The following is a 26,724-nucleotide window of genomic DNA, read 5'->3' as shown; positions in this document are numbered from 1 at the left end:
AGGTGGCTGTTGGAATTGCTGGTATGCCTGTAGTGTGCCCTAGTGACCCTGCAGAAACTGCAAGGAACAGGTACGGCTGCAACTCCTGGATTTCAGGCGGGCTGGGAGCTGAAACAGCTCCAGTAGCCTGTGGGGTAAGGTAATAGCAGTCCCAGGAAAAAGTACCATTTGCCATGAGGAGGCTGGCCATCTGGCAGGTGTTCAAGGTTGATGGCAACCGCAGTAATCCTCCTGTGTGGAAAAAGGTTGAAAACTGCTGTGGGGAGAGTACCTGCAGGCAGGGGCGTATCCTGCTGTATGCACTGCAGGTGAAAACCTGACTTGGCCTGAGTCTTGTTTTCTCCTGGAAGCTGGCTGTGCTGCTGTGGCCGAGAAAGGAGAGCTTAATCTGCTTTCCCTAGAGGAGAGGCAAAACATCATGGCAACTCCTTACTCGTATTAGTTCCATTACAAGCTGCGTTGATCACTTCATCACATTGTAAATGCACTTTCTAAAGACTTATTTACGGCGTAAACAGCTCTTCTTCATTCCCACACGTGCATTCGACATGTATGCATGCCCAGTGATGCTTTATGGTATGGTCAGAATACAACTGATTTTGGCCTGGGAATGGTGTGCCAAGGGGGAGCTGTGAGCAGTGTCTCTCTTTACTGTTGGTGTGGAAATATAAGTAAAGGAGGTATGGAAATACTGGCAGAACAGTAACAGAGCAATGGCAATCCCGTAATTAGGAAGCCAGAGTTTGTCAGAAAGTTTGTTCACCCAAATGCTAATTAACCCATGAAGTAAGTGAATAAGGAGAATAATTGAAGCATGGGACAATAGTAAATTACAGAGACTATTCACGTGTAAAGACTGATGCATACAGTCGACATCTTTTTTTAGTTTCCTTTTTGTCCTGCTTTTGCTTAGAACTCTAGGTAAGAGCAAGCTTTACCTGGACATCTGCATTCTTGCAGTACCACAGGAACCAAGGGCATGAGAGCTGAGGAGGGAATTTTACTCCTCTTTAACTGTTTTTTGGACAGGATTTTTAAATTCAACTTTTTTTTTTTTTTTTTTAAATGGAGGGGTGTATAGTACGTATTTATATTAGAGCTGGCTCCTTCACACAGCTGAAATTCGTACTAATGACTTTGTGTCTGAGTAGGAATAGCCATATGCATTAGATTTTGTGGGAAGGATGTATATTATGTGGGGTGAGTGTTTTGTTTCTGTTAGGAGCCCGATTCAAGACACCTTTGCATATCCACTGTTTTCACTCATGGATGCTTTACTAACATAAGGCCTTAGTGCATGCTATAATCTTTCTCAAGATTCTGAATGAAGCAGGAAAGAACAATTGACTGTGCTGTACATCTCAAAACTTAAAAAGAAATGAAGAAATTGTGGCAGGTGGAATGCAGAGAAAACCTTTTGAAATATATTTTTTTAGATAGTAGTAGTTACTGCCTGGATCTCTTTCTGCCTTAGTTCTCAGCTATAGCTGATGGAAGGTACCATGTGGTAGCTGTGATGTTACTTGTTTGGGGAAAGCAGCTGTCCTATGTATTTTTGTGACCTTGTGTTTTCAGTTCCCTGTTTTAACAGTACTACTGTTGCATACATTAAAAAAACATACTGTTGCATACATACATTTCATATACTGATGTGTTGTAAGAGATATTAGAAAGCACATGGAACTCTTCATTCTCTTTTAAAGTTGTCACCAGTGCTAGTCAGGGAAGTTGTGGTTTCCCCTTTTCTGCCTTCCTACATTGTCAAGCGTTCTTTAAAAGCCTTTTAAAATATAAATTTATATTTGAGCAATTAAAAATAGGATGGATGGTGTATTGTAAAAAAGAGCAGTGTCCTTAAACTGTGGTTGACAAAATGTATTACTGTTAGTTCCTAGTGGCAACATTACTTTACTCCAATATTTTTATTTATGTTGATTTCTGGAATCAAGTCATTTTTAAATTAGAAATGCAGATGGTTCTCTCTTAATTTCAGATTAGAAATAAAAATTGAAGTGCCTGTGGTTTCGTGATTTATTTCACTTAATGACATACTTAATTTTGTAGGAGAGGCAAGGCTTTTTATACAAGGGCTTGTCCACAGTGCAAGCATACAAGTACTCATAGTTTTTTTCCTCATCATTTTACTTTTTTGACTTTCATTATGAGTACAGTGAACAGATGGAAATAGATTTCCCATGAAAGAGCTTTGCAGCTACACAAATTAATCTGTGCAGGCCCTCATTATATCTGTGCACAGTCACTCAGATTTCTTCCCTTGTGTTTTCACACTTACCTTTTTCCTTCACTCTGACAGCTCAGTTTAAAAGATGTGTTTAATAATCTCCATCAGCCTGTCACACAGTCATATGCTTGGTTAAATTGCTCTTTTTGTGTTGATTGGAACAGAAGAGAATACAGCTGAGAGAATACAGTTGAATGGTTGCAAGTAAAATTTCTTCACTTCTAGTTTATGTAACTGTAAGTAAAGAGAAATTTTAGTCTGTCCATTGACCAACTTTCCAATATGCATTTTTTTTGTAAACATGCCTGCGTCTATGTAGACATAAGAGCTGTTTCTCTGATCATAAGTATGTGATTATTTATATGCATATATACTTACCTTTTAATCTTGCTTTTAAGGCATGCGAGATCACGAAACTATGTTTCAGAATCTGACATGTGCAAACTGGAATCCGTACCCGTGGATTTTGGCGACTACCATCCGTTAAAACCCATTACAGTGAGTTTCCTTTTGAGCGTTTGGAAAATGAATGCAAATTAAAACTGATTGTGTTCCGCCCTTACTTCTGTTCCTTTAAAATTGAAAGGCTTTGAAACTGGTGGTGGTACTAGCTGCCTTCTGTGTTAGTGGCCTTTTGTTTTAGAGGCATGAAGGTTTATTCTGTTGTTTGTCCTTTACAGAAATTTGCTGGTCCTGTTACGTATCAAAAATGGTCTCCTTCTGACTAATACAGCATCACAACTTGTGGGTTTTATTGGTTGCATTAAATGCTGAATAATGGATAAGTTTGAAATCAAATTGTTGCATTACAAATAACCTGCATAATTGCTTGATGTAAGATTTGTTTTGGGTTAACTTCCAGTCAGCTGTATGCTTTAAAACATTTATCACTACCTCAGTGTATGAGAGGCTTTTAAAAATGCGGATGTACAAAAAAAAAGCTTCAAAGAGATGATACTCATACGCTAATGAATGATAAATGGACAGCAGCTTCTACTTGGGAAGGTCAGCAGGGAGGATAAGATGAAGTCCTTAAAAACGGATTTGATGTTCAAGGTTTGCGTATTGTGAAGGAAAGATCAGACTGGCAGAGGAAATGAAATAGCAAGAAAGAGGTTGAAGGAGAGGGAGGACCTGATAAAATAGTAGAGAGATACTAGAAAGAAATTTAGAATGGATGTTCTTAGGGTTCTGTACACCCAGAATGGAGAAGAAGGAGAGGGGGGAAAAAAAAAAAGTAACGGGACTTCTCCCAGATTCAGAGGGAAGAAGAAGTGCTTCAATTTAAATGACAATGCTGATTCCAAAGACTTTCTTGTAGATGGGTCCTTGCTTCGTTGCAACAGTTCAGTGTACGTAATCCATATTTTGATGATTTACTGAAGAAAAGAGGGGGATGACAAAGACTTTTTGTTAAATGGTTTTGAACTTTTCTTCCAGGTTACTGAATCCAAGACCAAGAAAATGAGTCGGAAAGGAAGTACTTCATCTACCTCCTCTTCTTCTTCGAGTTCTATGATGGATCCATTGAGCAGTGTTTTGGATGGTACCGATCCCTTGTCATTATTTGCAGCAGCTGCAGATCCTGTGATTACTACTGCTACCATGGTAATAACTAAAAATGTAGGACAGTTATCTCAGCTAAATAGAAAGAGCAAAATGACAAAGCCAACCCTCGATAATGTATATTTGTCTCACCAATTAGAAGTGTAATGTAAATAGAAAACATACGGTATAAATAGAAGGAAGTATTTCCATTTACCTGTTTTATGTTGATGTATATTTATTTAAATAGGATATTTTTTTTAATGTAGTAACTCGTGGAACAATCAGTAAGCACTTTAAACATCAATCTTACCTTTATTAGTCTTCTTTTCTAGATTTGTATTTAACATTTGCACTCGTTCTCTCCTCATAGGATAACACACGAAAGAAACGAGATAAAGATGATGGCCCAGCAGTAGGAAGTGACTTTGAACCATGGTCAAGCAAACGTGGTGAAATCCTTGCTAGATACACAACAACTGAGAAGCTCTCTATTGTAAGTGGCAGCTTCTCCAATTTTATTTATTTATACTAGACCTATAATGGATTTTGGATGCTGCTGTTTTGTGATTTTGTCCTGAGTAAATATTCTCCGAAATTTCAGTTTTAATGCTGTAGAAGGCTGTACCACAAGCTTCCACTTCTAATTGGTTGTTCAGACCAAAAGTCTGTTGATATTTAGGAGCCATCGCTTTGTCTTTTCGTAACAATAGAAATAAACTGTCTTACGTCCCTTTCTAAATTATTAGAGGCTTCATTAGCAATGTTATTACTCTGTGCATTCTTGGAGTGCTAGCGAGAACATGTTTTCTAAAAGTCTGCATTTTCTGTTTCTTCACAGAATCTGTACATGGGATCTGAAAAAGGTAAACAGTTTCTTTATATCCAACAATAAGAGTTTTTGCTTGAAGTAGGATACAAGTGACAGATTAGTAACTAGGAGTAGTTGAAATATGGTTTCCACACACGCACACCCACACACCCTTCAATATATGCTTGGATCTATGCTTTTTTGTGAATAAGTCATCTGGATTTTTACTTAAAACGATTACTGAAAATAAACCAACAAACCACCTTGTCTTGAGTTCCTGTAGGCTAATGAATTCATGATTACGTGTTGAGGAAGGAAATGGAATTCACTGCCTTTCACTGTAGCTTAAAACTTTTTTCCATTTAAAGTGAGTATTGATGATGTTTTGAGGATCACGTTTATCAACTCTCCTGCTTGCTGGAGTGAAAGTGAAATGATTTCAACTGTATGCTGAGAGTTTGAAAAATAACCAGATCTTAAATTTTTCATAATTTTTTCCAGTGAAGCAATTCTGAGCTCTGTAGTCATAGCTGATTGCTTAGTAAATCAGAATTTTTATGTATGAGTAAACATGCAGCATTTAAGCTTCTGAATAAAATGAAATACTTTTTTGGAATGAGAATGGTCAAGAGCTGGAGTAGGATGTCTGGAGAGGGTATAAAGTCTGTCCTTACATATCATTAAATTGATTGGATAGCCTGTTATAACTTCAAAGTTGGACCTGCTTTGAGGAGTGGAGTTGGCCAAAGACCTCTGGAGAGCTCTTCTGACCTAAATTATCCTATGGTTCTATCCAGTCATTCTATCTGTACCAACAAAACTTGCAAGAAAATCTCAAGCTGTATTTGTATGCAGTTTTGATTACTTGTCTTTCCATGTCCAAAGCAAATGAAAGTAGGATTAAAATGTTTTTTTGTTTGTTTGTTTTTTAAAAAGAAGCAGATGTAGGTAGGATTAAATGTTTGTCTTCGAGGAATAGCTACCAAATGAATTAAACTACCTGGCTTCTGTCATGTAAACTGACTAGTTGTGTGGGTTTGTCAAGCTCCTTCAGGTTTGTTTCCTTTTTGAAGTCCAAGTCTAAAACATATAACCCTTTACAGGAAAAGGTACAAGTACTGGCTCAGCAGTTTCTGAAAAAGTGAGAACTAGGTTAGAAGAGCTGGATGATCTGGAAGAGGTAAGAAAGGTTTTGGTCCATTTACATTGCTGTTTGAAAAGTGAAATAAGCTGGTAAAATAAAAATCTTCTGTGAAACTTTTTAAGAAGGTCCCGAATCTGCATGTGCTTATGCATTATTTAGATAAATCTATTCTCCACTGTAACTTCAGCCTTTATAGAATTTAGGCCAAATCATTGTATCTTATATCACTAGAATTTGTAATCCAAAAATTCACCTGATTTGCCAATGTTGATTAACATTTGTACTGTTTATGGTCTGCAGCTGCTATAAAACTTCATGGAGCCTAACATTCTGAACATTGGATAATTTTGTCTGTTTCTAGGTTGTGGAAGCTGCATGTTTTCTACCTGAACATAATTATGTTGTGTTTACATGTTTAGTTGAAACACTGAGTTTTCAAATTATTCTAAATCTGCAGCATTTTTCTGAATCAGGATGAAGTGTTCTGTAACTTACTTTCCTAAAACCTGAATCTGTAGGTTACTGATACAATTGCTTTGGATAATGTTGTTTTGAAACTTCTTAACTAACTTCAGCTTGCCTTTTGCCTGAGCAGGCACAGTTATAATAGTTATGTATCACAAATAAAGGATTGGATTCTTTGAGTAGAAAAATACAGTATCCCTTACTGTAGGGTAAGGTGTAGCCTTGTGTGAAACTGTAACGGCATTTGCATTTTCTCTCTTCATCTGTGATTGTTTCTACTTTTGGTAGTTTCTAGATATTCAGATATTATGAAATATGTTTTGTAATACAGCTTGATAATAAATTGATCAGAATTTGTCCTGAAAGTATTTTTTTTAATGTCGCTCGTACATTTACTGAAGACCATTACAAAGTTAAGAAGGGGAAGTGAGGGAATTCTCTAATAAGTTGCTTTTTTTCACATTGATTTGACTCTATAATAATGGATCTCCCCTTTCCTCTTCTTCACTCTCCCCTTCCTTTCCTCTCTTATTAATTAGACTTGTGTTTTCTTGCAAGGGGTCACAAAAAGAGCTGTTGAACTTGACTCAGCAGGATTACATGAACCGAATTGAAGAACTCAACCAGTCTTTAAAGGATGCTTGGTCTTCTGATCAGAAAGTAAAAGCTCTGAAAATAGTCATTCAGGTCAGTGTTACATTTTTGTAGTAATTGCAGCTTGCTACCTGCCTGCTCATTATTAGCTCTTAGTGCTCTGTGGACATAATTGTTAAGGACATAAAGTGGCAGTTCTGAGGATTTTGTTTAGGGTATGTGGGGTGTAATTTCCATTAAAAAGAGTGGCCAAAAGACAGATTTGTAATTTTTACCTGATTAAAGAGAATTATAATAAATAACATGTCGTTAATACCAACTTCTCTAGGACTTGGAATTTCCTTTCCTTTTCTCTTCTTCCCTACCCTAGTATGATAATGTCTTTTTGAACCGTCAGTGTTCCCCGTTCAGATCTGATATAGGACCCTAGCAAAGTGCAGAAAACTCATTGTTTGTTTGTTTAATCTTTTCTACAGTCTTCCTCTTTCTGTGTCTCATCTGAGGTGATGGGCTGTGAGGGGGCACAGGGAGGAATGGGACAATTAAATGTTCTCTTGTTTGGCTTGGCCTTTCAAAGATGCCACAGGCAGAGTGCATCAGAGGACAGAGGAGATAATGACAACCTTAAAAGCTGTAAAACTGATGTAATGCTAATAGTCATCAAGAGGGGTTATATAAAGTTGGGATTTTTTTTTTTTTTTTTCATGCTGGATACTCTTGTGAAAACTGTTAGCAGCAACTTCATCTTAAATTGTGGTAAAGACAATAAAAGAAATGAAATGTAAATAAAGGGAAGTCAGAAAATGATATGTAACCTAAAGTGTCTAATGTTCTACTGTAATATGATGAAATCAGCAAATTATTCTGAAAAAGAAATCATGTCATTTGTGAAGTGTGGGAATACTTTAAAGAAAGAATACAATATTAGGAGTCTTTGGAGGAGGAAGAAAGGGACACGGAGGCACTGTATTTACAGTGCACTAATACATATATATACAGTGTCTCGCACTGATAATCTGCACATTCATACTTTTTAATATTATTTTACAAATGGTGTCACTAATGTTTTTGAAATAACATCATTTCAAAGATGGGGTTCAGTACTTCATTTTAGGAAAGTAGTATCAAAATTGCATGTGCTTCTCTCTATGTATTGTTCACTTTGTGTTTGAATTTTGTACTGCAGATACTCATCATTAATTGAAAGACTGGTAAGAATGAAAGAGGTGCTTGGGTAACTAGCACGAACACAAAAATAACTGACTCCTTCATAATGACTCCTTCATAAAGGAGTCTCCCAAATAACTAATAGTTAATCCTATACTTATAAAGCAGGATAGGATAGAAACCTGACTGAACTTTTCTTGTTGCTGGTTCTTAGTAAATAGCATAATTTAAAAAATCTTGTATCCTCATAGAAAGCTCAGTAGTTTCCTTGACGTCAGGCTGTGATTATACATGAAGTCTATCACTATTAGCGTCACATACTCATCAGTCTGCAATAGGATGAGTAAGTTTGGCTTTTTTATATTTTGATTATTTTCAGAAATGTATACTGAGCTGGAAAAAGTAATTTAATTTGCGTGCCAGAACTATCTTGATTTCAGAACTAATCATTGAATTACGTGAGTTATTTGGCTATGGGGACAGAACCTTCATTCTCTCTGTGAGAGTTTTAAAGAGCTTGAGTGCAGAAGGAGTTCTGGTTATTGAGACAGGATCTGAATTTATAGCACAGTAGCTACATGTGAATTCCTAAGTGCCTTTATACAAGATGCTTTACTTGTCAAGACTGAATAAGCTAAGCTACTTACTCAGAGTAAGCTGAAATAAGTTGATTATGTGTGTGAGCTCTAAGAACAGTGGTACGTGTTCGTGGGATGTGGAGGCACTAACCAGCGACTGAATTGCCTTTCTGTGGGGGTGCCTCACTGACCACGCAGCAGGGACGATTTTCTTTGGGTGCAAGATGTGAATGCACTCACCTGTCTTTCTGGTGCGCTCCTGAGTTCATCCCTGATAATAAAGCAAAGAGACTAAGGGTGCCTGTCATTGAAATAAGCTCAAATGTTATGATTTACTTGTTTTAACAAAGCAGTTGTCACATTGCTTCCTGGATTTTTGGAATGCAGTGAAAACTTGCACTTTATTTACTTATCCCATTGAAGCAGGGGCGGAGATGGCAGAGAATGCTGTACTTGGCAGTCTTAACTAGAGACCAGAGAAGACACGTTGGGCTCACGCAGGGATGAGGTGGAGCGCTCTCCCCTCAGTCATTTGCTTCTGCAGGCAGAAGCTGATTCTTGTGAATAAACTTCTGCCAAAGTTTGTGACTGCAGTTTAGTCTGCAGTTTTTGCATAACCTTGGAAAACAAGGTATAGCTTGATTAAATATCTTATAAATATCTAAATTCCTCACTGTGTGTTTTAAGTTCGTATGGTAAATTGACGTGTTCCTACCAGGACTTGCATACAGCAGTGCTAGAACTAAGTTGACTGGTACATTTCAGATGTGACTCTGCACCAGCCGTCATTGTAGGCCAAGTGCCTCAGTCACGTTGTGTGCCCGGGTGTGGTGATTGATCAGATTCCTCCCTAGAGCTGACTATGGACCAAGTGGCTTGTTTCCAAAATGTTAGAAGTCGTTATGGGAACTGTAAAGATGTGTTTAAAAGCTCATTAGCTAAACTTTTAAAATATTTTCTTAGTTTACTCTGTATCAAATTTTGTCTTTCGTATGGATGCTTATGGCAAGGATAGGAAACTGAATAATACCCTTTAAAAAGTTGTTTTAGAAAAGTGCCTTTTTATGCTGCTTCTGGAAGACAATTTGTCTTGTCTGAATGAATGCACAGGTCTGCAGGGTCAGCTGAAATTCTGCAGTATGGATTACCTTGTATAAAGGAAAAACAGATCTGTGGCACTCTGCTGGAAATGAAGAATAACCTGAAAAATACAGAGTAGTGTGATTCATTATGTTAGAGATTCTTGCGCTTTTTGCTGGATAGTTCTTCATGTTGATTCTTTCCATCTGTAGATATTAATTTGGTCCAGTCTGTCAGGAGTGAAAACACAAACCTGAATTGTCCTCTAAAAATGTTTTTTTGTTTTTTTTTTTCCCTTGTAGTGTTCTAAGCTTCTTTCAGATACGACTGTAATCCAGTTTTATCCAAGTAAATTTGTTTTAATTACAGATATCCTTGATACTTTTGGTAAGTATCTAATTTACAAGACTTACTACACAGTTGTTAATAATATGAAATAATGTTTTCGTTATTCTAGAAAACATTGAATAAAAAATACAAAATACCTTTGATTTCTCAGTGACTTGCTATGCTTGTGTGGTTTTGTTTTGTTTTTGGTGTAGTAAAAGTGCTGAAATAGCTCTGCTGTGAATGTTTTCCAACATAAATGCTTGGAAACCAGTGATACAAATGTGTTATACAATCGTTCAGAAATTCTTATTAGTGAAATCTTTAAAATCAAAATACAAATCTTGTAGCAGTTCTGTGTTTTGTGTCTTAGTGAACATGTAGAACAAAACTGTAGGAAAAAACATGATCTCTGAATTTCAGTGTCTAAAATGCTGTAGTTGTTATGAAAATACTTTTGACAGCCTCTTGACTCTTAATATTTCGTTCTATATTTGTCTGAAAGTCTGAAAGTTTTCTTTAGCTGAGTGAGGACTATGAAGTGATAAACATAATAAAAATAGATTAAATAATTTGGTAACTACATTTTGAAATGATCTTTTAGGTGAAATTGTCATTCAACTCTGTCTGACTTCCTTGTTTTTCTACTGTGTTACGGAAAAAATTTATGATGGCATTCAAAGTTGAAGGGTATTGATGTTCAGCAGGATATGCTGTGACATAGAACCAATTGTTTTTTCAGGTCTTGCTTCCTCTTTGTTCTTTCCTACTTTCAGCAAAGTTGCTGAAGATAACATAATATCCAAACCCTGCAAAGACAGGACACCAGCTGTCCTTCCCTGGCCTGGGAGAAACCTGACCTGCGTGCTACTCTGCACTTTATGGAGCCAGATACATTTTTTGTGTGTGTGTGCAGTGCTAAACTCAGGCCATTAAGATTTCAGCTTCACTAGAGGGCAGCATGATGTTAGCATTCTAAAAAGTTTTTTTCCAGATGATTTCAATGCATGTTGGAGAAAGAATCAACATTTAGTGTTTTTGCTGTTTAAAAATGGCTTGTATTGTTTTCTTCTTTCTTGAAACAGGTAAACTAGTGTATGAAAGAATTCTGTCAATGTGCATGGACAATCGTGTCTCTCTGTCAGGTAACTTTATTTCTAATGTGCTGCTGGAGTAAATCATGTCTGAATTGATTTGAGGACAGTTAACTGGAACCCATGCCTGTATCTCCCATGAAAAAAAGTTCTGCTTTGAATGCAATAATTTTTAGTTTAGTATAATATCTGTTTCTTACAGCTTCCACCATTCACAATGATTATGCAAGTTTACATTTTAACTGTGAAGAACATACCTAAAGTGTAATAAAATGTGCGTGGTTTTGGTGTTGCTAAACATAAACCGGGTCTTCCTGAGACTTGAGTTCACAAATAATGATCGATAAGTAAACAGAGTTAAATATGAATGGCAAGATGAGATGAGGAAGACCTCTTTTTTTTGTTAGCATATGCTCTCTTCTGGAAGTACTGTTTTTTAATAGCTTAAAGTTAATGGTAAAATAAAGCTGAGGCTCTTGGTTCTCAGTAAATAGATGTTTTTGTCGTTATGCTGGAAACTATTGATAATTTTGCTTTAATTAAGAATTTTGGAAGAGGAAGCAGGCGTTCACTCGCTTTACTAAGCGAGTGTGATATTTTGAGCTTGGGCCCTTTTCATGTTTTCAGTTGAAATTCCAAAACAATGTACAAGTGTAATTTGACAGTTACAGTACAAGTATACAAGGAGGAACCTCTTCAGGAAGTCTCCTAAACATTCTATTGAAATATGGGCATGTCCTTGTATACGAAGTGTATTAAGGGCCTCATCCTGAAACACAAAACTTTTTTATTCTGTACTTGGCATTGCAGCAGTAACATTAAGTTGCAGTTAAATCCATAGGATTTGAGCCAGAGCCTGAAAGCAACCAATATTGAAGTTTGAAATAAACTTGCAGTAAATCCTTCAATTTAGCCGTTGTAGATCTGACAAACATTAATGAGGGCAGACAGTTCCTGTACCACAACCTAATTACTGAGCACAGTTCTGGAGAGTTGAGCTCGTGCTGCAGCTGTATTGCTGCCCAGGGCATTGCTGGTGGGAGCTTCTGGAGCAGCTATGGCAGTGAGAGGGAGGAAGAAGATCTCTGCTGTGCTTGCTGTGCACAGCTGTGTGAACCCTAGGGGATTTCAGGCTCAACCTCCACGTTGGTTGAGAACTCCTCTGGTCCTAGCTGAGGAGGAGTGACTTCCTATGCTCAGTCTGCATCTATAACGCAGCTTCTCTAGTCTTGGAAGTGGGACGCTTCTATGTGGAACAGGGCGTTCTTACCTTCTGAGAGCAGGGATGGGAGACCACTGCTTTCTAAATCTGCTTCAAAAGGAGTTCATAAGCAGATATTCACAGCAGAAGCTGTAGCTTTAGCTTTAGCACTGAGAGAAGAGGGACTCAGCCTTCCCGGCCATCCTGATTCAGAGCCGGGTGGGTTACCAGAAGCCCGTTTTGCCTTCTGTTTCAGGCATCCTAGAGAAAGAGGAGGCAGTTTGCCATGCAACTGCATGCCCACCTGACCAGAGTGCTGTCCCCATAACCCATCTGTTCCTCCCTGGGATGGCAGCTTTTTCCTGCTGGCAGCTGATGTAATTAGTCCTGGAGCTCATGAGGAGACTGCACTGCAGTGCTAGGTGCTTAGTGAAAAAAGCAAGTGTTCTCTCTGTGCTTAATATCGCCCGCTCCTTCCAATATGGTTTTAAGTAATATTCTTTTAAAAATACATTAGACTTCTCAAGTAAATAATTAGAGTGCTTAAACCTCATCTACCATCTGTATATGTATGCATTTGGTATAGATTACCTATCCATTATTTTATAATTTCTGCTTTTATGGGGAGGCAGGGGTTAGATTTTTCAGGCAGCAGATCCAGGATTAGCTTTGGGTGCTTGACTTCAGCTTCTGATATGTTACTTAATGCAAGTTGTATTTTCTAGCTGCCTATATACTGAGTTCTTACTGCTGCGAGAGAGAGCTGAATCAAGCATATTACTTAATTTATTATGGTGTGCATAATTTCTTGCTGAAAGAGAATACAGTTTTAAATCTAGACTGAAAAGCAGCTTGTATCCAGAAAGAATGTACCTATTTCTGTTTCTTTTTTTTTTCCCAGATAATTTTTCTCCAGAGAGCGTTAACGATACTGCCAAAGAAACATGCTTAAACTGGTTTTTCAAAATTGCTTCCATCAGAGAGCTCATTCCCAGATTGTATCCTTGTCAGTGAGACAGGTTTTTCATAGACCTTTCCAAAAATGAACGTGTTTACTGCAGTAAGACACACAGTAATCTGTTGTTTATACTAACTTGGTTTTGTTTGTTTGGGGCTGCATGTTTTCCATTTAACTTTGAATCATGTTTAATAGTAAACTGAATGCTGAGTTATTGGCTCTGAACAGCACGTCGGTGGTAGAGTGGATGTGTGAAAGCTGGGAATAAATGAAAAACTTCTACACAAATTGTAAAGAATAAGTGTGGTGAGGTTAATTACAGAAAGTCTTGAAGGAGTTTGTTCAATATGTCTTCAGTTTATAATTTTGGTGTTGTGTTTTTAAATGGCATGTTCATCAACTTTGTTCCTTAACTTGGCTTCATTTTAGTTATGTGGAAGCAGCCATACTGAAGTGCAATAAGTTCCTATCCAAAATGTAAGAGTAAATGTTAATTGTGGGAAGGAAGTGAATGGGCAGACGTATAAGCTAATTTAGGGAGTTAAGCATGCAAGTTCCATTATTAATAGTGGGTAAGGTGTTAATAGGTCTGAGAAGAAGCAGTTGAGTTAAGTTTGTGGTGATAATACCATGGAGTAAATTCACAGTGGACTGCGGTACAGATTGGAATGCAGTGGTGTTTGCAGGTTTGGGATATGTGTTTAATTGTGACATCCAGGAGTTTGCAAATTAGAAACCAGTGGCTTCAGATGGTGGAGAGAAAAGCAAGATTGTTGAGATAAGTGAGGCAAAAAGAAGGAAGAGAAAACTGAAGGGAAAATATTGATGTGTCATATTAGTAGAGACAGAGTTGGAAGAACAATTTAGGAGCAATGAACCATTGTCTGTTGAAAGTCTTGGTATAAGCTTCATATGTTGCCAAACAGTGTCAACTGCTGAGCTGAAAATGTTCCTTTGCATGTAATTGTCCTTTTTAGTTAAATTTTGAAATGAGTGTTGTAAGCCAAATTGCTACTACAGTGACAACTTCATTATCACTGAAAGGCAGTTCTTGTACTGGAATTGATGGGCCTCATCTCCAGGTACTAGTACAGCTCTGTCAAAAAGAACCTGTGGGAAAATGGGACATACAAGGAGTTCTGCCAGTCCTTTAAGTGGTTGCTTTTTTCACATTGAATTACAGCCCTTCCAGAGCTCTGCTGTTTCTCCAAACTAGAGGAGGCATTTCTCACTTGCACTTCTTGCAATCCAAGCATACAACCTGGCTATCTGGGCAGCTCCTAATGGCAAATAGTGTAGTTCAAATATAGGATATCTGTTAGCATGCATGTTGAATTTTACTTTTGAAATAAAATTTTGTGCTAATATGCTTCACCTTTGCTAGGTGTTCCTATAACTCATGCTCACTTGTCAGTCTACTGGGCAGCTACTCAGGTTATCTGTCTGTGGTATAGTTCAGTTACCAGATATTAAATCTCGTTTTCATTTCTGAAAAATCTTAACAGGGGGATTTCCGAGTGTCTCCCACGATTAACGTCTATGATTAGAGGAATTGGAGATCCACTGGTCGCAGTCTATGCGAGAGCATACCTTTGCAGGGTAGGCTACCATTTAGCACTTCAGATCTGTATCAAAGACTTACTACAGCTAGCTCTACTGCTATGGGGGAAAAAAGAAGTAACTACCATTTTTATCTGAAGTAGTCAGAAGCCTGTCTCTTCCTTCAGACAAACCAAAAAAATATATATTCTCTTTGTTTTAATAATGGGGGATCTTTCTTTAAGTTTTTATAATATGTAAAAACTAATTTTATGTGCTGCTTATGCCAGCTTTTTATCTTCAGGTAGGGCAAAAGCCAAGACATACTTACCCAAGAAGAGATCCTAAAATGATTCAAAAAGTCATCAGTAGTGGAAAAGTATTTGTGAAACACATTTTTGAAGTAGTGGCGATGATCTTGACTATAACTGGAAAATATAAGGGCTGTTAATTGGCAATACTTGCACAAATTCAGCTGCCGTTATAAATTGCAACAAATCTGTCCTGTGTTGATATATTTGATATGTCTGAATAAACTGTCCAGTGTGCTTTTGGTATACTCTTCAGGGGTGTGCATATGAATTCCTGCATCGGCAAGCAACTGCTAGCCTCTGCTTTATTCTGAGAGATGAGCTGCTTAATTTGTTTGATTCCTGAATTACAGTAATGCCTGTATTTTTTTTCTCATAGCCTAATCATTCCTGCTACATAGTGCAAAGTTCCCAGAAGTTTTTATGAAACAGTTTATAAGCTTAGTCTAGCTTTTACTGCTCCTGATACAGGTAAAATAGATGCATAGAAGAGTTAGGGCTACATAACTGCACTTACTGTTAATAGATTATTAGTGAGGAAGAGCTTAGCACGCTCCTTTTTGTTCATAAAGATGAGTGTACAAAATAAATAGTGAAAACTTTCTTGAAATAAAGGATCATTTGTTCAAATCCTGACTTTTCCTTAAAATAAGAAAACTTAATAGTTTTTCAATTGAAAGGCTTTTAATCTTTTGTATTCCAGGTACACACACTATATTAATACTTCCCACTGAAGATGGGGATTTTCACTGATTTTCTGCAGTGAAAATAGATTTTCAAAAATATAAATCCTTAAATAGGAAAACTGTAGTACAGATGTAAGTGATGTCTAAAGCCACAGCATTGTAAAATGTGGGAATAAACGTTTGCGTGAAACCAGAGAACCAGTTCTGTATGCAGTGAGGTGACATATTTCTCTTTAGCCCCATAATTTGAAAGGAAACGATACGTAAAGAAAAGTGATAGATGACTGGCTTGGGTTTGTGCCAGTAACGTGGGCTTTGTGATGAAGTGAGCTGGAATTGCAAATGTTCAGGGATCCCAAAACTCAGACATCTGAGTCTGATTGAAGAGAGGATCCTTAATCTGTTGAGATTTATTTATTCATTTATTTATTTAAGGCTGAACAGTTATTAACTTCGTGTATTATGCCATGCTTTCATTTTTTGCCATTTTCTGTGTTCTTGAAAAGAGTTCTGTATGGATTTGTTCCCTTTGCAGTTCCAGCTTTACTATGTAGGCCTTGTATTTGTGTATATCAATAACCTTTATTATTTATCAGTACTATTTCTATATCTGTGCTAATATTTTCATTCGAGATCTTTGATTCTGTGGAAAGAATGAAGCAATACAATGAATATAGGCGGTTGCAATGCAAGTACTAGTATTTCCTCACTGCTTATAGACACATGGAATTGATGTTGTGAGAACTGTGTTTAAATTCAGCTGTAATTACCTCAGAGTAGTTGCCAGTGGACTCGATTATAATAGCAAGCATGGAGATAATCAAAAGCATGTGATTCAATATTGTTTGTTTTTTTTAATGGATGTGACTTGGTATATTCCTCTGGAAAATATATTTTGTCTTGCGATTGGGGGAGGAGCACGGGTGATAGATGCAAATAAAATCTTCCTCTTTTAATACAGGTTGGGATGGAAGTGGCACCTCAGCTCAAAGAAAGCCTTAACAAAAATTTCTTTGACTTTCTTCTAACGTTTAAACAAGTAAGCAATTGTTTTTTATTTTCTGAATCACATAAATATACTTCTTAACCAAACTACCATATACTTTTCAAAAAAATTTCAAGTTCTTAAATTGAGATTTAGGGATATTCCTGTACCCAGTTGTAGCACAGGAAGCGTTACATTCATGCTGGTTAAGTTTCAGCTGCTCTATTTGTTTCTGTGCTTTAATAATGTATGCTATGAGCTTGGTATTTTGCCCAGCTAGCAAGGAATGCCTCAGATTGTCTATGCACCTTTATCATAGAATCAAAGAATCATTTAGGTTGGAAAAGGCCTTCAAGATCATCAAGTCCAACCATCAACGCGAGCTACCAAGTCCCATCACTAAGCCATGTCTCATAGTGCCACATCCACACATCTCTTAAATACCTCCAGGGCTGGGAACTCCACCACTTCTCAGGGCAGCCTGTTCCAATGCTTGACCACCATGTCTGTGAAAAAATTCTTCCTAATATCCAGTCTAAACCTTGATTAGGAAAATATTCCTAGTATCCAATCTTATGATCTTGTTTGTCATAGTTTCAGTTCATAAGCAAAATTTGTCATAATTCTGATTAAGTACCTCTTCACTGCAATGTATTTTTGTATTTTTTATTTCAATAGATTCATGGGGACACAGTTCAGAATCAGCTGATAGTACAGTGTGTGGAAATTCCTTTATATTTGACTCTATACTCTCCTGCTATAGACTGGATTTTACAGTGTATTGCATACCGTGCTCCTGAGGTAAGTAAGTGTGCTAATGCTTGGTTCTAATGGCAGCGTTGCAGTAGAGAGCTAGTTTTACTAAAGAATTGATAAACTCATTCCTACATTTTTCCCCACTGTTTAACTGCGTAATGCAAGGAGTGATGCAATGCTTCGTAAAACTTAAGGACACTGAAAGCATCTGATGTAAACACCATGTATTTTGTGCTAGAAATTCGTGGAGAAGGTGTCCAATACAGAAGCATAAGTATTAAATATGAAATTGAAGTTTAGGCAACATAAATGCCTTTTATTATAGATTGCAGAATTCTGTGGCAAAATGCGCTGAATCGTAAGTGACACAACTTAAAATACCAACCATAATTTCAGCTCAACTGCTCAATTTTTTACTGTTACAATATTCAGATTTGAGTTTTTTCTTTGGAATGATAATATAGAATTATTTAGAATTACAAAAAAAGTATTAAAAACAACCCTTAAAAATACAATGCTTAAGCAGCTGAGGAAGAAAAACTTATGTAATTCAGTGGTATCAAATATTTAAATCTCTTTCCTTCCTTTCTCTAACCCTTCTTTTTAAAATGAAAAATAAAAAATCTGTCAGTACTTATGTGAGTGTACAAGTTAGTATAAAGGGGCTGGATCTGACTGCTTGCTTTTCTCTTTTGTACAGGAAGATTGTTTGTTTCCCCAAAGCCCAAACTAGACCACTTTAAATTCATAGGCAGTATGTCTGTTTGTTTCTTGCTGTCCTTTAGCTAGTTTAATTTTTATTTCCTGAATTCATTAGTTTTTTCTGTCATGCAGATATAAAAATGATTTGGGTAAACTGTAGCTTTGTAATTGCTTAACATAGTCAAGAGGCTATTTTAGTCTCAAGTCAGTCTGTTCTGCATTCTACAGAAGAGAGTTTGTAATAGTCACCTCTTTTGCCAGAGGTAATTGACCTTGGTGGCAAATAGAAATCATTTTGAGAAATAGCACGGCTGAAGGATTGCAAATTTGACTTCCATAAAATAGTGGTTTTGATTAAAATGTCACTGTACCCATTCCAGTAGGTGTGTTTTATGTTGTAGTACACTGTTGTTTGCTTGTGCTGTAAATACAGGATAAGACAGGATTATTGGAATGAGTTGGGTTGGTAATTAAAACAGCTTTTAGTAGATTTTACTACAGTGATTAAAGCTGAATTTATTTATGAAATCTTACTAATTTTAGTAAGTAATTCTTACAGGTTCTGCTTACTGAGATGATGGAGAGATGCAAAAAATTGGGGAACAAGTAAGTATCATGTAATCCAGAAGATGTGAGTCTGTAATGAGTGCCCATGAGTCCCTGTAATAAAACTCTCTCCATTTTGAAAATGTGTCTTGGATGCACAGTATAGCTTTTGTTCTTCCTGTAGCTTACTAAATCATAATTATGAACATCTATTTTCCAGAGATGAATTCTAAAGTGTGGCAGATTACTTGTAGAGCAAAAGTTAAATTAATTTAACTCGGTTGCTGCTCCTAAGCCAAAGTTTAGGATGCACAATGTGTTCTCTATCAGCCGTGTCTCTGATTCCTGGTTATGCTTCATTTTTCTCTGATTTTCTTCCTTTCCTTCCCCTCTCGCCTACACTAGTTACAGTTAGCCCATACATTCATTTTGCAAGGGAAGTTGTAAAGCAGCTGGCACCTTTGGAAGACTATTTAGATGACTGCTTTTTTCGAAACTAAAATTAGTACCCGAATGTCTCCTTGAAGTCTGTGTGCAGGCTAATCACATTAAGTGAATAATTCAGGAAGATTGAAAGTTTTGGATGTGCTTTCTGAGCTATGTGGATGTGATTTGGCCTGCTCATGAGCTAATCTCTGTTCATTTTACTTGGTAGGTAGGCAGAGTTCTATGAAGGTTTTCAGTTACCTTTTTTTTTTTTTTCTGATGTGCTTTGTACAGTCTAGTTCTGCAGTGGCTGAGGAACTAAATTATGTTAATCACTTAAAGAGGAGGAATTGCCAGCATTAGCATTCTGTGACTGAACTAAGGGCTGGGGTAAAAGTGTGATTTTAAAAATGAAGGAAAGACTTTATTTTATGAGTGTGTGTGAGTTCATGAGTTTATTTTCTGTGTAATATAGGTAAAATAATCCGCATACTCTGCTGTATTAATTATTTTGTATAGGTGTTGGTTTGTTTTGTGGAACATATTTTTAAATCAATTTTTAGCATCCTGTTCCAAAGATGGGCCAGGTGTCTCATCTTTGTAATCATTTGTTCTTTGAAGGAAGCACAAAATGATGAGTATAATGAGGTGCGTTTTTTTCCAATTAAATGTTTTTGGGACGTCTTTTATTGGGAAATTGAATAATCCAGTTGAGATGGTCTTTAAAGTGTGATAGTTTTCCTTAAAATGGAGTTCTGTGGTTTTATGTCTTCTCATGGCTGTCAAAATACCACAAAGCAAGTCACATAAGTCCATAAATCTTTAAATAATCTCAGTATGTTCCGAGAACCGTGTTGCAACCATCTAAGTGAAAAGTGACAGCCTGCTTGTCTATATTGCAAAGCACATGCCTGGTGAACTCAAAGTACTTGTCTAATGAAAAAAAAATGCAAATTCTAGTCAAACTGCAGTGGGACCACTAATGCTCAGTCAGAAACAGGAGGGTTGCTGGGCTATTTTAAGTGCTCTGTACAATTTCCCTCAAGGTAAACTGCCTCATATTCAGAGCGTCTGCTTCAGAATAGTGAAGGACACAGCTTGCTTGGATTGTGAGACAGCTTCTGTGCTAACTCGTGGCTGAGTTTGCCCAAAGGAATTGCCTTTTGAATGATAGCAGATTTTGTTTCCTATATTTGCACAGTAGTATCAGTAAAGTGGGTTTTACAGTAATGAGTTGAATCCTCCATTTAAGTTCGGATCAATAGTAATACAAACATGGGTCTAAACAGTTTGTTATAAATATCTAAATATATCACTGCCAACTACTGTATAATTGCTGTTTGGATTTATTTTAACCATAACAGTGCTGCTACTAGAAAACTGACTCTTATAATGCATACATTTTTTTAATTCAGTGAGAAAAACTTAAGAGATTAAGAAAAGAGATTAAGAAAAACTTAAGAGATTTAAGAAAAACTTAAAAGAGATTTGCCCTGCCCAAGTGTACTTCTGTACTGTAGTCAAAAAGGAGAGTGGGTTTCAAGAACTTCTCACTGCTGTTGAACTGTATTGATTTGTCTTATGTTCATTGTAGTGCTCTGCTGTTGAATTCAGTAATGTCAGCCTTCAGAGCAGAGTTTATTGCTGCAAGGTCTATGGACTTCATTGGCATGATTAAAGAGTGCGATGAATCTGGATTCCCAAAGGTAACTTTTCTGGGGTAATTTATAACACTTATTTTTTGTCTGGCTGAGTTACGATCTGCTTTTATCTTTTCTTTTACTTTGTCTGTACGCTATTTATACTAGTTGCCTACATAAGTTGCATGTTATTTAAATGAAGGGGAATCCAAACAATCTTTCTGCACACTGTACCTGCTAGAGGAGTGTTGGGCGAACATGCATTTTGTGCTTTAAATTTAAAATTTCTTATTATATTTCAGCACCTCCTCTTTCGCTCTTTGGGATTAAACTTGGCATTGGCTGATCCTCCTGAAAATGATCGCCTTCAAATATTAAATGAAGCCTGGAAGGTTATAACAAAGCTGAAGAACCCACAGGTGAGTTACTGACGGTTGTTTCACTACTGATCCTTTGCTCAGGGTAAAACTGTAGCCATTGTTCAGCAGGCTGTATATTTTGATGGCATGGTTTACGTTTTCTAGATACATGAAGTTGCCAAAAAAATAGGACCTCTGTTTACAAACATAAGCAGTACAGTTGTGGAAGTTTGTCATTAGTGCTAGATCTTTAGGTCTGCATGAATCATACCTCAGGAGTAATTACTTTAAGTGTAATTTTTGCACGTATATTTCTTTCCTGTAAATATTGGTAGTCATTAGAGACATGTATTTCTAGGATTATATCAACTGTGCTGAAGTGTGGGTGGAGTATACATGCAGACATTTTAAGGTAAGTGATAATTACTTTGCTTCCTCTGAAGATTTTCTGATGCAGACTAAGTGCCTGTATTAGTAACTTGGTATTAAAAACAGAAAAGCTGTAAGATGTCTGTAGGGCTTGTTTAGAGTATGAAAAATGCATTTCCTTTCATGAAAGATGAATAGGGACAAAAGATGTGGCTTTGAAGCAGTCTTTCATGCCCCTAAACCCTGCATGAAATTTCTTACCTTTTATCAGATCAATTTAACTAAGAATTTAGCGGAACTATAGCTAAAATTCCTTGCTTAACTGGAGTTCTGTAGAAAGCTGATGCTCTGGCAAGTGGGAATAAATTATCCAATGATTTTGAATCATTTGATTTACATGCTGATTTTATTACTGTATTTCGCAACTTCTATTTTTCGCTACACAGAAACGAGAAGTCAATACGGTGTTGGCTGATATTATCAAACACATGACTCCTGATCGAGCATTTGAAGATGCTTACCCACAGGTAAATAACTTATTTTTCCAAATCTGTAAAATCTGTGCATTTTCTTAGATTAAACTGATTCTTAAACATTTCTGATGTCTCTTAAAACAATATAATTATTTTTAAAGGCTGTCTATGATTTGGGAAGCTTTTTGGAACAATATAATGCTGTGGTTTGTTACTTTTTTTCTCTCTCAGTCCAGGAAAAAAAGTTAAAACAATGATTTATGTATTTAGAAGTAGCAATATCTAATTCTCAAGTCAACAATATTATTCTACTGAAGAAAATCAACAATCATGGCAGCCTGTGAGAACAGAAGTAAAACATAAATAATGATAAATCTATGTCTACTTAACATTGCTAAAGCTTCAGTGGATCGTAGTGTCCAGTTCTTGAGACTGTATGTCAGGTGAGATACCGATTAGTTGTAGAGGTTCTAGAAGTGTTTTGTGGTTACTTGGAGAGTAGAAAAAGTGCTTACAGAAGAAAATCTAACAAACTGTACTTCTTGTTTTAGTCAAGCAAACAGGAGAGGATGCAGCTTATAAAACAGAAAAATCTTCCTAACTATAGAAAGTAAAGAACAAATAAAGCCTGGGTAGGCTGGTCATCCTCTCACTTCATATGAGTTCTGAAGAGTATGTTGGAAAAACATCTGCTAGGAGTAGCATAGCTGTAGTTGATCCTGCTTAGGGGAAAAGAAGTGGCATCAATGAACAGTTGAAGTGCCTTCCAAACCAGTTTTCTACAAATTATCAGAGAAGAATACTCTCTGGTTTAGATAGTTGTAATGTAACTAGTATTACAATCATTTTCCTTTTTTTCTTCTTTTTCTTTTTAGCTGCAGTCAATTATTCAGAAAGTTATTACCTATATCTATGATTTCTCTCTGCTTTTTTCAGTGGTAAGTAATGTTATGCTTACTAAGTTTTTAGGAGGAACTATTTTGCACTGTTTTTGCAAGACAGCTAACCTGATTTGCATATCTAAGTTGTTTTCAAATTAGCATGGCAAGAGGACTTTTTATCAAGTAGATAAGTGCAGAAACATCTTGGAAGTTCTATGCTGCTTACTACCTCAATGTTCATTATTTTAATTTCACTTTTCCAATTTTCTACACTTTGTTATTACAGCATAAGAGACAATCAGTGGGAAATAAAATACCATTTATTTGTGCGTGTGTGTTTGTGTAATTGCTGATAATTGTTTCTATGTTCTGTTATGGGGTTTAAGTTTGGTATTGAAACAAAGTGAAAATTAGGTAAGAGAATGCATAAGAGGTAGAGAAAAGAAAGAAGACAGCAGGTGTAAAATTGCTGAAACCAACTGAAGAATAAAATTGAAGACTGACTGTGGCTTTGGAGTCAAGTCTTGTTCACAAGTTACTTAGATAATTCTGAAAAACTTACCTTCACTATATTTTTGAGACAATATCAAAACTACATATCTCAGTGTCTGAACAACGTAAGCCCTTGTCTTTGAAGAAAATGTGAATGTCCTGGACCTTCTTAAGTTGCCGTGGATATATCCACAATGGAAAACAGGCATGTGGCCTGTTTTAATTGTTTTAATACCTTAATGTTTTTCCCAAAGATGTCTGAATTTCAAGTGATGTTAAGCTGTTTCAAGTGTATGATTGCTTTTTAGTAGTTCACAACATTTGGTTCAAACAGTTTAGTATTTTATTTTGGATCGCTCCAGTCAGTAAACTGGTAAAACCCTTCAGCCATCAGTGCTTTGCCATTTGTTTCCCTCTTTCATGGAATGGAAAGATGGTTCTTCAAGATAAGTTGCTGTCTTCAAAAAAAGATTAAAATTATTTTCAATAAACCAGCCATGATTATAAAACTTATCCAAAATATTTATACTTTTAATGTGTTGTTTGTAAAAATACCTAATTTTACTTATTTATATATTTGTACTTCCAGGAGAAATTTTTGCCATTTCTGGATATGTTCCAGAAGGAGAATGTGAGAGTGGAGGTTTGCAAGTGCATTATGGAATCTTTTATTAAGTAAGTGGAGATTATTCAGATTAAATGCACTCTGGAGGATTTGGGCAATGGATTGAAAGATTGTTTGGGAAGATGGACTGAGCCAGTGTTTAGTTTAGTCCACTTAGCTTGTTGAGGATGTTCCAGGCTATGGAGAAGGAAAAAAATCAGGTGTCAGTTTTGTTAATCTATTGATTCACTGCTTAACTGGTCATGATTGAAAGCTAAAGTTGAAGTAATACATCGATGCTGACTTGCTATTGACCAACAGATCAGTTGTTCCCTGAGCCTTTTTCAATTTATGTCACTTTAGTTAGCCTATGAAAAGTTTTTGTATTTCATCTGATATCACAGTGCAGAACTGTTACCTTGGTGTAACAGAAGAGGAGGAGAGGAGAGACAGACTCTTGTTACAAGCTCCATTACATGGAAAAAATGGATATTTCCCCAGCTGAAAATGAATTTCGAAGATGAGGCTTCATCTTCAAATATTGTAAAAGTCAAGCAGACTTCTTCAATTAATTATCAGGTGTTTTTCTGAAAAAGAAATTATCACTTTTTTATTTTTAAATAACAATATTGCAGGCAGATGCTGAATTATGATAATTCAGTGAGAGAGATTGGATTGAGTTCTACTTTTTATTAAAAAAAAATCATGCATTCAAAATGCTCTTTTTTCAGTTTTTTTTTTTCATCATTTGTTAGTTTGGGGAATATAAAGATAATCATTTTCTGCCCAATATAGAACTGATGTAACACAGTCTCAGAATAAGATCAAGTTTTTGTTAGCAGAAACTTTATAAGGAAATAGCCTTTTAGCAAAAACCTGCAGCATTCGACTGTGAGAAATACAATCACAGATAGCTTTAAACAGCAGAAAAAGCACTGGGAATGGTAAACGCTGTGCAGGTTCCTAAGTGGGTTAGATACTCAGTATATGAACAGACACACTGGTCATTGATTCCTTCAGTCCTGTCCTCCATGTGGTACAAGTTTAAATTTGTGATAACCAGTTCTAGTTAAAAGCAGGGAAACCTGCTTTTGAGTTTTTACGCATTTTTGATGTTTCTTTTCAAGCAATTGAAACGAAAAGCTTTTAATACTAGGTAGCCAAAGAGCCTTTTTTGTGTATGGAAAACAAGTATTTATATTCGTGTTACTTTCTACCACCAAGGTACCAAATAAGAGAGGACAGGCACTTGACTGCCATGTTATGCATCTACTCCATTTGTCTAAATGTTTAGCTATGCTTTTGGGTTTGGTGGTTGTATGTATATATTCTGATGAGATCCCCCACTGAGTCTTCTCATCTTAGTAGTGCACATGTACCTCTGTACCTAAGCATGACACTTACCCGTTCTGTCTGTTCATCAGTACCTGATAAACTATATTACTTTTGGTAGATCTAGGAATGTTTTGTTTTGACATTCTTAGATTGATTCAACTTATCACATGTCTAGCTTGTTGTGTCCCTTAACAAGTTAGATTCCATGGCTTGGCAGTAAAGCTGCATGTGTTAAGATAAAAATTTCTTGACTGGTATTAATTAGTACTCTGCGTCTGTTAACCATGTGATCTTTGAATTCCTGAAGGCTAGAAAAAAAAAAAAAGAAATATAAAACTTCTGTAGACTGTTAGTGTCTTACAGCATTGCTGGTAGGAATTACTCGTTAAATGGGTGTGCTATTCATTGTTTCTCATTTTGACAGTGCAGGATTTTTCATCACTTTTTCTGAAACATTTTATAGGCATCAGCAGGAATCTACAAAGGATCCTGTTATACTCAATGCTCTTCTGCATATCTGCAAGACAATGCATGACTCTGTGAAGTAAGATTAACTTTACTCATATTAATAACCATCATTTATGCAAAGTTTGGCTGCTTGGTGTACAGTTTCACACTTCTGAGACTGTTTTTTTCATGGTGGATTAAGACATGAATCCAATTAGTAGTGCGGGAAGAGCTGTGCGGTGATGTGGTAACACATACTATTTGTTCCTTAATTAGTGCTTTATATGGAATACTGAAACAGAATTTTAAAAGGGAAGTAGCAGCAGTTTTGTAGAGGTTTTTAGTAAAGCAAAGACACTCAAAAGTACATTTAAAAAAATATTTCTGGGAATGAAACCTGTGTCATCTCTGAGTTATAGTGAATAAGAGACTTTACGAGCTTTAAATATATGTTAATTAATGTAAATTAATATGTACCTATTAAAGCACAGATTGCCATATTTAATTTATACCTTTATACCCTGCTTTCAGCCATTAACAAGGGGTGTGAAATCTTTAAAAGTACAACTGAAAGACTTCTAGCAACATCAGTAAAGGAACCTAAAACAAGGGAGAAGCTTTTGAATCATCTTTTCCCCTAAATCCTCCTCTTCCCTTTTCCCCTTGGTTCTGAGTGCTGAGGTTGTTAGGGATCTAGTTTGTGCCCTGTTGCAAACCCCATGTTTGAATGGCAGTTGTGTAAAGGTCAGGGCCTTTTATTTTCTGTGCTAGATGCCTTCTGATATGCCAAGTTCTCAGCAATTGTGACTTGACAGTGTACCTGTAATTTCAGCTAATGTTTATTTAAAAGATGTATAAATAGAAAAAAAGGGGGGGGGGGGGGGGGGGGGGGCTGTGCGCCAAACTTGGGACTATGACAATAGTTAAGTTTTGTTCCATTTTTGTAAGTTTCAAGTAGAGTGTCTTA

The 26,724-nt window shown here is 36.5% G+C and overlaps 1 protein-coding gene across 2 annotated transcripts in view; it reads left to right on the top strand.

The window, feature by feature from the left end:
• VPS35L (VPS35 endosomal protein sorting factor like) overlaps positions 1–26,724 on the top strand; it is a 56,982-nt gene that overhangs the window by 1,291 nt on the left and 28,967 nt on the right. For both annotated transcript variants that reach the window (XM_083800432.1, XM_083800433.1), the window contains exons 2-22: positions 2,641–2,740; positions 3,683–3,850; positions 4,161–4,283; positions 4,629–4,653; positions 5,702–5,778; positions 6,766–6,894; positions 9,929–10,013; positions 11,039–11,098; positions 13,150–13,246; positions 13,636–13,683; positions 14,712–14,805; positions 16,704–16,781; positions 17,406–17,528; positions 18,745–18,791; positions 20,752–20,863; positions 21,100–21,216; positions 21,515–21,568; positions 21,972–22,052; positions 22,874–22,936; positions 23,961–24,046; positions 25,774–25,854. In XM_083800432.1, the coding sequence (XP_083656558.1) occupies positions 2,641–2,740; positions 3,683–3,850; positions 4,161–4,283; positions 4,629–4,653; positions 5,702–5,778; positions 6,766–6,894; positions 9,929–10,013; positions 11,039–11,098; positions 13,150–13,246; positions 13,636–13,683; positions 14,712–14,805; positions 16,704–16,781; positions 17,406–17,528; positions 18,745–18,791; positions 20,752–20,863; positions 21,100–21,216; positions 21,515–21,568; positions 21,972–22,052; positions 22,874–22,936; positions 23,961–24,046; positions 25,774–25,854 (1,848 nt within the window). The remainder of the gene's footprint in view (positions 1–2,640; positions 2,741–3,682; positions 3,851–4,160; positions 4,284–4,628; positions 4,654–5,701; positions 5,779–6,765; positions 6,895–9,928; positions 10,014–11,038; positions 11,099–13,149; positions 13,247–13,635; positions 13,684–14,711; positions 14,806–16,703; positions 16,782–17,405; positions 17,529–18,744; positions 18,792–20,751; positions 20,864–21,099; positions 21,217–21,514; positions 21,569–21,971; positions 22,053–22,873; positions 22,937–23,960; positions 24,047–25,773; positions 25,855–26,724) is intronic.

The sequence above is a fragment of the Anser anser genome, assembly GCF_964211835.1.
Source record: "Anser anser genome assembly, chromosome: 15".
Lineage (NCBI taxonomy): Eukaryota > Metazoa > Chordata > Aves > Anseriformes > Anatidae > Anser > Anser anser.
Note: the sequence above shows the minus strand (reverse complement) of the source record. Positions and strands in the feature narration are given on the sequence as shown.